Source organism: Molossus molossus, unplaced genomic scaffold, assembly GCF_014108415.1.
Source record: "Molossus molossus isolate mMolMol1 unplaced genomic scaffold, mMolMol1.p scaffold_m16_p_4, whole genome shotgun sequence".
NCBI classification, from domain to species: Eukaryota; Metazoa; Chordata; class Mammalia; order Chiroptera; family Molossidae; genus Molossus; species Molossus molossus.
The window spans coordinates 45,506,860-45,521,417 of record NW_023425377.1 but is presented as its reverse complement, the minus strand read 5'-3'; the positions used below and the strand labels follow the sequence as shown (position 1 = coordinate 45,521,417).

The window sequence follows — 14,558 nt, the reverse complement described above, 5'->3', positions numbered from 1 at the left end:
ACTATTTTTTTATCATTAAAAAAAACAAATGAAATCCTGTAAAAATCAAAACAAGATGGAATTTTACTTTTGAATTATTGTCTATCAAAAAGGGTAACATTTTCTTAGAACTAAAAATTATTTAATGTAATGTTCAGTTTTATTAAATTCTTAGATTTAAAGATTGTAGTTTATTATTTACACAACTATTGAAATGAGTCACATAGTCTATTATTTGCGGAAATTTTTATTTTTTATATTTTTCTTTCTAGGAAAGATTTCTGTGTACACAAAGATGAACCATGTGATACTGTTGGTAAGTGTCTAAAATTTTTTACACTTTTGAGGAGTTCTGAGTACTTTGAACACATTATTTGCTTAAATTTAGAAAATTATTGGAGTGTTGCTTTTAACAGAATATGTCAGAGAGATATATTTTCAGCCTATATGTTTAATCATTTGTCAACACTTCAGTTATTAATGAAACAGCTTAAAGATATGTATACACTATATTTGATAAAATGTTAAACTATGTTTTAAAAATAAAATGAGCACTGGTCAGGTAACTCAGTTGGTTGGAGCATTGTCTAGTACACCAAAAAGTTGTGGGTTCGATTCCCAGTCAGAGCATATACCTAGGTTTTGGGTTTAATCCCCGTCTGGGGTGTGTATGGGTGGTAACTGATGTGTTTCTCTCTCACATTGATGTTTGTCTCTCTCTCCCTTCCTTTCTCTCTAAAATCAGTAAAAACATTTCCTTGGGTGAGGGTTATTTTCTTAGAGCTTTGCACTTGAGTTTAATAAAATTCTATTATTATTGGTAAACCAAGGCAAAAGAGGCAAAATATACTGACAGTATGACTTACTTTTTTAAAACTAAAAGATATGTTTTTAAGTTATATATGCTTGAAGTTATTTGCAGTCAAAGAAAGTCCATTTAATTTGCATGACTAATGACAATTTTCTATACATGAAGTAGCAAATTTTCTGTATTTCTGTCCTAGATATCTAAAATTTCTAAAACCTAGCCATATTGCCAATAGAATTCATAAAACCACAGTTCAAGTTTGAGAGAATATATATGCTAATATAAATGCATCCATATAAATTTGCCTATTAATATATATAGCTATATAGATATAAACTGTTTAGCTATAAATACAGTTTTAAGTCATATAGTTGTATATGATAAGATATTATTGGTAAGGCATATGTAAGAGTCATAATCTGGTTTTGCCATAATGTGGGGTTCATTTCCACAGGTAATAAGTACCTTAACCATCTTGAGGTTCTTTGTAAGATGAACAATTGAAAAGGGATAAAAACAGAATAAACGGTATGGGTATTTAAAAAAATAATTCGAACTAGTTCATTAACTTAAGTTTCATCAATCTTCTCGATGATTAAAACCTGAGATAATATGTGGAAAATAGTTACAAAAAAATAAAGCAGATGATGATGGAGTCAAAGGAATGTTTAGTTCAGAAGGACTTTAAGCATAAAAAGAGCTGGACAACTAAGGAAAAGCTGACTTGATTTAGGGATGCTCTTGCTAATGTTAACTCATTTACCTGCTTCCTGCAGTTTTCTTCTTCACTTTTTGCCTGGATATTCATAAATTAAATCAATATAATTTTTTTTAAAGTATGGACATTTTTGATAACCAATAAAGCATGTCTCAAAATAATGACCTTTTCTCCACTTAAACAACTATCTTACCCCAAAAGCCTTCTTTAATATAGACCAATTTGTTGCTTCATTTGAGCGCCTGAGAGAAATCAGCAGTATCTTCAATAATTATGCTTCTTTATAGCCTGGGCTCATGGACTAAGTAAGCAAGTACTAATGTGAGGCAAATCCATTTTTTCTTTTTGATTGTGACTATGTTTTCCATCTTGCTAAATCTGCTCATTGAAAATAGCATAACATTTGTGATGTATATTATCTATGAAACTTATTTTCTGGTTTAAAGTACATTTGATTAATGAAGTATCTTGGTGTGTTTGGACAATCAGGAAAGTGGTGTAGTCAGTCCCCAGCTCTCTTAGTCCTGCCCACTGAGGGCTTGTTGTAACACAGGATGTGGGAAGTCCAGTGCCCTTCCTGAGATCTCTCTGGATTTTTGTGTGCTTAGATTCTTAAGATCACCTCTGGCATCACTAAATTCTAGTTTTCTCCTCTAGGTCTTATGGCATTTTTTTTTCTCAGCCCAAATATAAGACAAGGGTCTTTCTCTTATTTAGTCTTGAGCAGAGTAAAAATATGAAATATTTCTTCAGGAGAGAAAAAATGAAGACTTATAACAACCAAGTCAGAAGAGTAGTCTCTTTATCCCAATCCTCATGCTGACAAAAAAAATTTGTTACATGGACTATGCTTATGCCTAGGGACATAATTTGAGAAGATTTATAAACATTTGTGAGAAATAGGCATGGTGGTTGCCACCCATCATCCATGCATCTGTGCATCCACAATGCCATGCAGGAAATGACGCTCCTCTAGTGATGGGTCATGATGCCTATCCAGGACCTCAGCCCTAAACCTGTAAGCAAATGACACTGCTGCAGTTGGGGCATGTGACCTCTCACCAGTGTTTACCTCATTAAGCAAAAGAGAGGAACATTTTTTCATGAGTAAAGCTTGCTCATATATGTCCCCACTGGATGTATACAAGGAAGCTATAATCAAATCACCAAGGAAACCAGCCTTGGGATGAATCTGAACTCACACAGCAGAATGGATAGAGGAAAGGTGCCTTTCTCCTTGATTACTTTGTTGAATCCCTGTATTCTCCAACCTTGGGCCCAGTCTAATCTCTGGGCTTCTGAATGCATGAGCCAATAAATATACTTAGTATTTAAGCCAATTTAAGGTTTTTATTTCTGTAACTTGCAGCCTAAGGCATAGATCTTCTCTGACATTCATATATGCATTTATAAGAAAAGAAGAATATGGGGCAATATCAAAAATTTCCACTATTATTAAGAGGGTGCTGGTAACTGGTTCTGTGACTTGTTCGAAAGATTTAACAGACATGATAGCTGACTGATCATGTTGACAGCTCTCAATCTCTAGTATAACAAACAAAAAGTGATTTAGGGCTTAAATCAATAAAATGTTTATTGACATACATTTTTAAGTCTCTTTGTGTAATACTACGAGTTATATTTTTGTCAGATGCTTAAGTCAGTGTGTATCTTCTTTCCTCTTTTTTCTATTACTCATGTGTAGTCAGCCCATTTCATTTCGGATACTACAATGAAAATACAGAAAGAGAGAAAGGAGAAAGGAAAGTTGTAGATTTAGTATTGATTACTGTGAATAATATGGGCCTGAATGATAACTTTAACATGACAGTTTCCCTAGTTTCTGGACATAATGAGAGAGGAAGGCCAGCAGTTAAAAGCTTTGAATATATATCATTAAGTTGAGTTATAAATGGAGAGAGATGCCTATATTTTATTTATTTTTTGGAGAAGAGAAATTTTTTTATTAGATAAATGTGACAAATCCATTGTGCAGATTTATGTTGTACAACATGTTACTTTGATACATTTATATATTCTACAATGGGTATTGTAACATTTATATTATATACTTATTAGTACAATATTGTCTATATTCAATATACTGTACATTAGATCTTTATGGCTCATTTAGTGTTCATTATAAGTTTGTACCCTTAAACACCTTCAGTCTGGTAGCTACCATTTTATTCTCTCCCACCTCTATTCTCTGGTAACTACCTTATCTCTCTCTCTTTTTATATATTTTATTTTATTTTTTGGGTTCTACATAAAAGTGATATCATATAGTACTTGTCTTTCTGACTCATATCACCTAGCACAATGTGCTCAAGGTCCATCCATGTTGTTGCAAATGACAGAATATTCTCTTTTCTCATGGTTGAATAATATTCCATAGTGTATATATACCATATCTTTAAATTTTTTTTATTTTTCAATTATAGTTAACATAAATATTATATTAGTTTTAGGTGTACAACATTGTGATTAGACATTTATATACCTTACAAAGTGATCAGTCTGGTACCCATCTGACACCAGACATAGATATTACAATATTATTGTGTATATTCCCTTTAGGAATGCCTATATTTTAAATGCAGTGGTAAGATTTATGCTGTGCACTGTGGTTTGAGCCACACTTTAATGGATATTATCTCATTTAATTCCTTCAAAATCTGAACTCTCTAATTTTATTATTATTATTACTTTACAGATGAAGAAAACTCTGAAATAAAACAGAGCATAAATTTTTTTTTTTAATCCTCACCCGAGGACATTTTTTTTTCCATTTTTTGTTCAGATAGAGTGGAAGGGAGGAAGAGAGAGAGAGAGAGAGAAACATCGACGTGAAAGGAACACATCGAATGGCTGCCACCCTCACGACCGACCAGGGCCGGGGACAAACTGCAACCAAAGTACATGCCCTTAGCGGGAACCGAACCCGGGTCTCTCTGGACCGCAGGCCGACGCTCTAACCGCTGGGCCAAACCGGCCAGGGCCAGAGCATGAATTTTGAAGTTAGACTAGATCTAGATCTAAATCAGAGCTGTACTGTTACTTACATGACTGTGGACACATCATTTAGTACCTTAGAAGTTTGGATTATTCACCTTTATTTATTATTATTATTTTTGTATAAAGCCAAAATTTTATAATTAACATGTAAAATTTTCCAATGTTACTTCTTTTATGTCTAAATCCCTTATGAATAAATAGAGAAAATCCTAGTACCACTCTCCTTGGTTGTGGAGTTTAGTGTCTATATATTGTTATGGACTTTTCTGTGATTGTATTAGAGTATCACATTTCATTTGGCTCAAAAATACAGGCTATATTACCGACTTCACAGAATGTTGTGAAACTCTGACACTAGCAAAAAGCAGCTAGTTTTTAATTGGCACTCAGTATGCACAAGTTTTTATCACTTCCTTTTATTTCCTGTAGGGAGGTTACAAGTTTGCCCAGCCTTACTCTTAATAAATAGTGGTGCTGGCCTCTGCTTCAGATCTTACTATCATGAGAGTCAGCTTTCCTTTATAACATGATGTATTTGTATTATAGAGGAAAATATAACTAGAACACTCAAGGTGAGAAAAATATCTTTGAATGAAGTTAGAGAATGAAATTCTATAATTTATGTAATGAAATTATGTAAATTAAAAGATACCAAAAAATGGCAAATATAAACTTGGAAATAACTGTTATTTGCCAGCATTTAATTTTGAAACAATAAGATATTTTGCTCATTCACTGATGCAAAAGATAAGTGCATTATATTTATTTAAATTTTTTTTCCTTTATTGGTTTTTAGAGAGAGATGAAGTGAGAAGTAGAGAGAGATAGAAACATTAATGAGAGAGGACATTGACTGGCCACCTCCTGCATGCCCCACACTGGGGGTTTGGCCTACAACTTGGGCATGTGCCCTGACCAGGAACTGAACCGGAGACCATCGTGGTGCAAGAGTCGATGCTCAACCACTGAGCCATGCTGGCTGGGCAAGAAGTGCATTGTAAATGAGTTGGGCTACAACAGTGTCAGGGGATATTATAAATACATGTTTTACTTGTTAAGTTGTACTTACTTATTAAACTTATATTTAAAAAAACTATTTAGAGGGTGAAAAGTACCTTCCGGATCACACTTTTTTCTTTCATGTTAGGTAGATAGTTTGTTAGATTGGTAGGTAGGTATCTAAGTACTGGAAGAAAAATATTCTATTAAATGTTTTAATCAATAAAGTATCAGTACTAAAACATGTATGTTTACCTTTTCACATTCCTGAAATTGAGATTCATTTAGTAATTAATGGCCTATTATAATTGTGTCATGGTTCAATGAAAAATTTTAAAATCTTAGGTTGGATAAACTATGATTTATGATAATATCTATATTTCAGGAGAAATAAAATATAATTCTGGATGGAAGTGGCAATTACTTATATACCAGTATTCTAGTGAAGTTACCTTACTTTCTGTAAGGAATAATTACGAATAAACATGTCCATGCCCTAATCTCTGGAACCTGGGCATATGTCAGGTCACATAGCAAAGGGAAATAAAAGTTGCAGATGAAAGTAAGTCTGTCAGTCAAGTGACCTTAAAATAGAGAAGGCTTGCCCAGCTGGTGTCGCTCAGTGGTTGAGCGTCGACCCATGCACCTAGAGGTCACTGGTTTGATTCCCGATCAGGGGACATGCCCAGGTTGTGGGCCCCCCAGTGGGGGGACATGCAGGAGGCTACCAATCGATGTTCTCTGTCATTGATGTTTCTGTCTTTCTCTCCCTCTCCCTTTCTCTCTAAAATCAATAAAGAAAACAGTAAAAAACAGTAAAATCAATAAAGAAAAAAAAATGTTTTAATAGGGAGGGCTCTGGCTGGTATGGCTCAGTTGGTTGGGTTGTCCTGTACACCACAAAGGTGGTGGGTTTGACTCGCAGTCAGGGCACATACCCAGGTTGTGGATTTGATCCCCAGTTGGGGCACCTGTGAGAGGCAGCTGATCGATGTTTCAATGTTTCTCTCTCTGTCTCTTCCCTTCCTAACTCCCCCTGCTCGCCACTCCTTTCTGTAAAAAACAGTAAAAAAAATACTTATAACTAGAAAAAAATAGGGAGGTTATTCTGGGTTATCCTGCTACATATAATGTAATTACAGCGTCCTAAAAAGTGGGAGACCTCAGAGTCAGAGGGCGCTGTGATTACTAAAGGCACAGAAAGCTGTGACCTGAGAAAGATTCAACAACTGGCATTACTGGTTTTGAAGATGGAGGGAGTGGGCCCCAAGTAACAATGGTATTGGAGCCTGTAAAAAGCAAGGACTGGATTTCTTCCTAGAACCTTTAGAAAGGATGGACAGCCTTGTGACACCTTGATTTTAGCCAGTGAGTTCTGGTCAAACTTCTGACAGAGAGAATTGTAATAAATTTGGGGGTTTAAGGCACTAAATTTGTAATAATTTGTGATAGCAGCCATAGAAAAACATATACTTTGCAATAACTAATTACCCCCTCAAATCACTTTCAGAGATGAAATAAAGAAACATAGTGTTCTCAAATCTTTAGATTGTGAGGCCAACAATTCTGACTCTACAGTTAGTTTTAAGTACTGGTATAGAGTTTGGGATTAGATTTAAAAATAAAAATTTGCGTCATGATATATAAATACGTATATAAAAAAGGCAACAAGCCCTGGCCGGTTTGGCTCAGCGGTTAGAGCGTCGGCCTGCGGTCCAGAGAGACCTGTGTTCGGTTCCCGCTAAGGGCACGTACCTCAGTTACAGTTTGTCCCCGGCCCTGGTCGGTCATGCGGGTGGCAGCAACTCGATGTGTTCCTTTCACGTCGATGTTTCTCTCTCTCTCTGTTCCTGTCTCTCCCTCCCACTCTATCTGAACAAAAAATGGAAAAATGTCCTCGGGTATGGATATAAAAACATATAAATTTTTTACCAAATCTTAAAGTCAGTATAAGAAAGAAAAATAATAAGCCATTCCCACTAAGAAGAATTCAAAATCAAATATAAGCAGATTTTATCTCACGATGTATTTTTAAAATAACCAAGTAGGGTTCTTTTATTCGAGGTTTATTACAGATACGCAGGGGTAGTTTAACCTTAGAAAATCATTAAATGTATCTGTGTAACCCAGTTAAAGATAAAGACCACATGATCATCACAACAGGTAAGGAAAATGTCTTTCACACAATTCAAAACACATTCATGTTAAAAACTTTTGACAGACCAGGACAAAGTGGGAACCTTACTAACCTAGTTAAAGAGATTTATAAAAAAACAAACAAACAAAAAGAATACATAGCATCTTTTTTTTCCTCACCCGAGGACATTTTTCCATTTTTTATTCAGATAGGGTGGGAGGGTGAGAGAGGAAGAGAGAGAAAGAGAGAGAAACATCAACGTGAGAGGGACACACCGAGTGGCTGCCACCCGCATGTCCAAACAGGGTCCGGGATAAACGGCAACTGAGATACACGCCATTAGCAGGAACTGAACCTGGCTCTCTCTGGACCGCAGGCCGACGCTCCAATGCCTGAGCCAAACTGGACAGGTCAATAAGTATCTTTTATAAAAATATGAAAGCCTTAAAAACATTCTTTTTAAATTAGAAACAAGAAGTGGATGCATTTTTTTTTAAATTTTTTATTTATTGTTTTGTTTCAGATGATTCTCCTTTTTTACCCCATTGGCAGCTCCCTCCACACCCCACCCCCGCCCCGTCCCCGGCTTTGTTGTCCATGTCTATTGGTCATGCATACATGCATATAGTTCTGTGGTTTAGCTCCTCCCATCCCCCCGTCCCCTCTTCTGAGGGATGTCAGTCTGTGCCCTACTTCCATGTTTCTGGGCCTACCGTATTCCTCAGACTGTTATTTTCAATACATTCCATATATAAGTGAGATCATGTGGTATTTGTCTTTTTCTGCTTGGCTTATTGCACTTAGGATAATACTTTCCAGGTCCCTCCATGTCGTCTCAAAGGATAAGAGATCTTTCTTTCTTACCACTGCATAGTACTCCATTGTGTATATGTACCACTACTTTTTTATCCATTTGTCTACTGATGGACACTTGGGCTGTTTCCAGATCTTAGCTATTGTAAATAGTGCTGCTATGAACATGGGGGTACATATATTCTTTCTGATTGGTATTTCAGGTTTCTTAGGGTATATTCCTAGAAGCGGGATCACTGGGTCAAATGGAAGTTCAATTTTTAATGTTTTGAGGTACCACCATATTGTTTTTCATAGTGGCTGCACCAGTCTGCATTCCCTCCAGCAGTGCACTAGAGTCCCCTTTTCTCCACACCCTCGCCAACACTTGTTGTTTGATGATTTGTTGATGGCGGCCATTCTGACAGGTGTGAGGTGATACCTCATTGTTGTTTTAATTTGCATCTCTCTGATGATTAGTGATGATGAGCATTTCTTCATATGTCTCCTGGCCATTTGTATGTCCTGTTTGGAGAGGTGTCTATTCAGCTTCTCTGCCCATGTTTTAATTGGGTTCTTTGTCTTCCTTTTGTTGAGTTTTATGAGCACTCTCTATATATTGGAAATTAACCCCTTATCTAATATATCATTGGCAATGATGTTTGCCCATACAGTGGGTTGCCTTTCCATTTTGATGATTGTTTCTTTTGCTGTGCAGAAGCTTTTTAGTTTAATGTAGTCCCATCTGTTCATTTTTTCCTTTGTTTCTGTTGCCTTAGGTGATGTATCAGTGAAAGTTCTGCTCCGTATGATGTCCGAAATTTTGTTGCCTACATTTTCTTCTAGAATTTTTATGGATTCACGGGTCACATTTAAGTCTTTTATCCATTTTGAGTTTATTTTTGTGTATGGTGTAAGTTGATGGTCTAATTTCATTTTTTTCCAGGTAGCTGTCCAATTTTCCCAACACTATTTATTAAAGAGGCTGTCTTTATTCCACTGTATGCTCTTGCCACCTTTGTCAAATATTAATTGAGCATATTGCCTTGGGTCCATTTCTGGGTTTTCAGTTCTGTTCCACTGGTCTATATGCCTGTTCTTGTGCCAGTATTAGGCCGTTTTGATTACAGTCACTTTGTAGTATAAGCTGATATCTGGTATTGTGATCCCACGTACTTTGTCTTTCTTTTTCAAAATTGCTGTGGCTATTCGGGGACTATTTTGGTTCCATATGAACTTTTGAAGTATTTGTTCTAGTTCTGTGAAATATGTCATTTGTATTTTGATGGGGATTGCATTCAATCTATAGATTGCTTTGCGTAGTATGAACATTTTAATGATGTTAATTCTTCCAATCCATGAACAAGGTATGTGCTTCCACTTTTTTATATCTTCCTCTATTTCTTTTTTCAATGTCCTGTAGTTTTCTGTGAAGAGATCCTTTACTTCTTTGGTTAAGTTTATTCCTAGTTATCTTAATATTTTTGGCACTATGGTAAATGGGATTGTTTTTTCAGTTTCTCTTTCTGTGAGTTTATCATTGGTGTATAAGAATGCTGTCGATTTCTTGATGTTAATTTTGTATCCTGCTACTTTGCCAAATTCATTTATTAAATCTAGTAGATTTTTGATGGAATCTTTAGGGTATATTATCATGTCATCTGCAAATAATGACAGTTTCACTTCCTCCTTTCCAATTTGGATCCCTTTTATTTTTTTCTTCCTGTCTGATTGCTGTGGCTAAGACTTCCAGTACTATGTTAAATAAGAGTCGTGAAAGTGGGCATCCTTGTCTTGTTCCTGTTCTTTAAGGAAATGCTTTTAGTTTCTGCCCATTGAGTATAATGTTGGCTGTAGGTCTTTCATATATGGCCTTTATTATGTCGAGATATGATGCGTAAATTCCCACATTGCTGAGCGTTTTTATCAGATATGGATGATGGATTTTGTCGAATGCTTTTTCAGCATCTATTGATATGATCATGTGGTTTTTATTCTTCATTTTGTTTATGTGGTGTGTCACATTTATGGATTTGCGAATATTGTACCAGCCTTGCATCCCTGGAATGAATTCCACTTGTTCATGGTGAATAATTTTGTTGATGTATTGCTGGATCTGATTTGCTAGTATTTTGTTCAGGATTTTGGTGTCTATGTTCATCAAGGATATTGGCCTGTAGTTTTCTTTCTTTGTAGTGTCTTTTTCTGGTTTTGGAATTAGAATTACACTGGCCTCATAGAACGTATTTGCAAGTCTTCCTTCTTGAATTTTTTGAAATAGTTTATGGAGAATGGGTGTTAGTTCTTTTTTGAATGTTCGGTAAAACTTCCCTGTGAAGCCATCTGGGCCTGGGCTTTTGTTTGCTGGGAGAGTCTTGATTACCTCTTCAATTTCCTTAGTTGTTATTGGTCTGTTCAAGTTTTCTATCTCTTCTCGGTTCAGTTTTGGGAGACTGTGTGTTTCTAGAAATTTGTCCATTTTGCTTAGATTGTCAAATTTGTTGCCATATAGTTGTTTGTAGTAGCTGTTAACGATCTTTTGTATTTCTATGGTGTCGGTTGTTACTTCTCCTTTTTCATTTCTGATTTTGTGTATTTGGGTTCTCTCTCTTTGTTTCTTGGTGAGTGTAGCTAAGGGTCTATCAGTCTTGTTTATCTTTTCAAAAAACCAGCTCTTTGTTTCATTGATCCTTTGAATTGTTTTTTTGGTCTTTATGTCATTTATTTCTGCTCTGATCTTTACTATTTCCTTCCTTGTACTTGCTCTGGGGTTTTCTTTTTGTTTGCTTTCTAATTCTTTAAGTTGTGAGGTTAGACAGTCAATTAGAAATTTTTCTTGTTTTTTGAGGTAGGCCTGTAGTGCTATGAACTTCCCTGTCAGAACTGCTTTCGCTGCATCCCATAGATTCTGTGTTGGTGTGTCTTCATTTTCATTGGTTTCCAGGAAGTTTTTAATTTCTTCCTTGATCTCCTCGGTTACCCATTCATTGTTTAATAACATGCTATTTAGCCTCCATGTGTTGAAATGTCTTTGCATGTTCTTGTTGCAGTTGATTTCTAGTTTCATGCCATTGTGATCTGAGAAGATGCTTGAAATGATTTCAATCTTCTTGAACTTGTAGAGATTTAGTTTGTGTCCTATCATGTGATCTATCTTCGAGAATGTCCCATGTGCACTTGAGAAGAATGTGTATTCTGTAGTTTTTGGGTGTAATTCTCTGTAGATATCTATTAAATTTATTTGGTCCAGTGCTTCATTTAGCGTCTTTGTTCCCTTGCTAATTTTTTGTCTAGAGGATCTATCCAGTGGTGTCAATGGGGTGTTGAAGTCCCCTGCTATGATTGTATTGCTGTCGATTTCTCCTTGGAAGTCCTCCAGAAGATTTTTAATATATTTTGGTACTCCTATATTGGGTGCATATATGTTTATCAAGGTTATATCTTCCTGTTGGATAGATCCTTTCACTATTATGTAGTGGCCTTCTTTGTCTCTAGTTATGGCCTTCATTTTGAAGTCTATTTTATCAGAGATGAGTATTGCTACCCCAGGTTTTTTTTGCTTTCCATTTGCTTTGAAAATTTTTTTCCATCCCTCTACTTTCAACTTATTTGCGTCCTTTGTTGTGAGGTGGGTCTCTTTTAAACAACATATAGATGAGTCATACTTTCTTATCCAATCAGCTACTCTGTGTCTTTATATGGGAGCATTGAATCCATATTGATATGCACTTATTTATTGCCATTTTTGTTTAGTGTGTTTCTATTTTTGTTCCCATTTCTCCTGCTTATTACAGCAGTCCTTTTAACATTACTTGCAATGCTGGTGTGGTGCTAATGTATTCCCTTAGCAAGAAGTGGATTCTATTATCACTATTTCTATTAAACAATGCATTAGAATATGGAATTAAATTATCAAAAACAAGAGACTTAGTTGGTTATATATGAATTTATATTTAATAACCAATTGCATTTTATATATCAGCAATTAACAGTAAGACATTTAATTCAAAAATTCTGTAAAATATATGGACAAAATAAAATTCTTTGGACTATATCTAATAAAGTACATTAGACATATGTAGAAAACTCTTGAGCTATCTTGCAATTCAAAAAGAAGACAACTCAGTGAAAAGGTGGACTGTACTATGGCTGAAAGAATGAAGACGATACAAATTTCCTTTCTCTTAAATTTATCTATTGATGCAATGTACTTCCATAAAAATTCTAATTGGGCTTCTGGAAGAAAAATGACAGACTGATTCTAAATTATGTATAGTGGTGCATAGGCCTAAGAATTGCCAGAACACTAGTGAAGAATATGTTGGGGGAATCTGATATCAATATATATATACATATATATATAATAAATAGGACAATGCTGTTGTACATATTTGGGAAATTGTTAAATAAGACAGAACACAGGAGAGGAGGCACATGATATTAAGATAATTAATTATTTACATGGACAAAAAAATTAATTTTTTTATCCTTCCCCGAGGACATTTTTGCATTTATCTTCAGATACAGTGGGAGGGAGGAAGAGAGAGATAGAGAAACATCAATGTGAGAGAGACACATCGAGTGGTTGCTACCCACACAACCCCAACCAGGGCTGGGGTCGAAGCGCAACTGAGGTACCTGCCCTTAGCGGGAACTGAACCTGGGTCTCTCTGGTCCACGGGCCAACACTCTAACCGCTGTGCCAAACGGACCAGGGATTCATGGAGAAAATGTAAATGAATCCCCATATGATTTAAGTTTTTTTTAATTTAGAAAATGTAGAAAAATAATTTTAAAATTTAGATGTAGACAGATTTCTTAAAAGGACACAAAAATGCTAATCATAAAGGGAAGTGCTTGATGAATTCAACTATATTAATATTTAAAATTTTTGTGTATCCAAAAATACTATAATGACAATGGAGAAAATAATCAAGCTTCTATCAGGGAGAAGATATCAAATTTCATAGATTTTAAGGTGCCTTCATTGTCATTGATTTTAAACATGTACTGTTATTTTATGTACTACTCAAGAGAAAAAAAAAATGTGGTAAATTCTAATGAAAAACATTACTGATTTTAAAACATAAGTGATATATAGCATTTGTAACACAGATAACCAACAAAGTATTAGAACCTAGAGTATAAAAACAATTTCTTTAAATCAGTGAGTAAGAGCTCTGACCGGTAGCTCAGTGGTTAGAGCATAGGCCTGCTGTCCAGAGAGACCAGGGTTCGGTTCCTGCTAAGGGTACGTACCTCAGTTGCAGTTTGTCCCCGTGTAGTGCAGGCAGTGCGGGTGGCAACTACTCAATGTGTCCCTTTCACATCGATGTTTCTCTCTCTCTCTCTCCCTCCCACTCTATCTGAACAAAATATGAAAAAATGTCCTCAGGTGAGGATAAAAATAAATAAATAAAAATAAATAAGTCAGTGAGCAAGAAACAAACAAGCAAGTAGACATGCTAAATAGGGCGAAAGACTAATAGTCATTTTTAAAAGAGAATACAGTGAGTAAATTTTATAAAAAGGAAAATTTTTAACCTCATTTGTAGTAAGAGAAATGTAAATTCAGATCAAAAGGAGATTTCTACCAATGAGATTGATAAAATTAAAGTGAAAGTCTGACATCAAGTGATGGGAAGAATGTGAATGTTTCCCACTTCGGGAGGGAATGTAAATTTGATATAACCACTTTAGAAAACTTTTGGCAGTATCTACTAAAACTGGCATATGTATATGCCATTTCATGCTTAGGCATATAGATAAGGAAATCTTATGTGCACTAAAGACATACAATAGAACATTTATAGGCATCAATCAAGGGTAAATTAATTGATCAGTATTTGATGAATCAAGAAACCACTGTGTCTGTCTGATGTGTAACTGGAAAATATCCCCTGGTGGGAGAGTTGTAGAGATGACAAGGTATAAAGACTCAAACTATGAAGAATTTCATCATTTTCACTTTCAGTGAGAGGATGAGAATTCAGCAAGTGAGCCTAGAAGTTTAAACATGTATCAGAGTCTAAAGTTAACCTCTTTTCTTGTCTCAGGAATATATATGGTCCTTAAAATACTTAACATACGTTGCCTTGATTATAGGC

At 35.4% G+C, this 14,558-nt stretch overlaps 1 protein-coding gene across 1 annotated transcript in view; it reads left to right on the top strand.

Moving 5' to 3' along the window:
* ADAMTS19 (ADAM metallopeptidase with thrombospondin type 1 motif 19) overlaps window positions 1–14,558 on the top strand; it is a 316,590-nt gene that overhangs the window by 115,573 nt on the left and 186,459 nt on the right. The window contains exon 7 of the mRNA XM_036241047.1: window positions 252–295. Coding sequence (XP_036096940.1) covers window positions 252–295 — 44 coding nt within the window. The remainder of the gene's footprint in view (window positions 1–251; window positions 296–14,558) is intronic.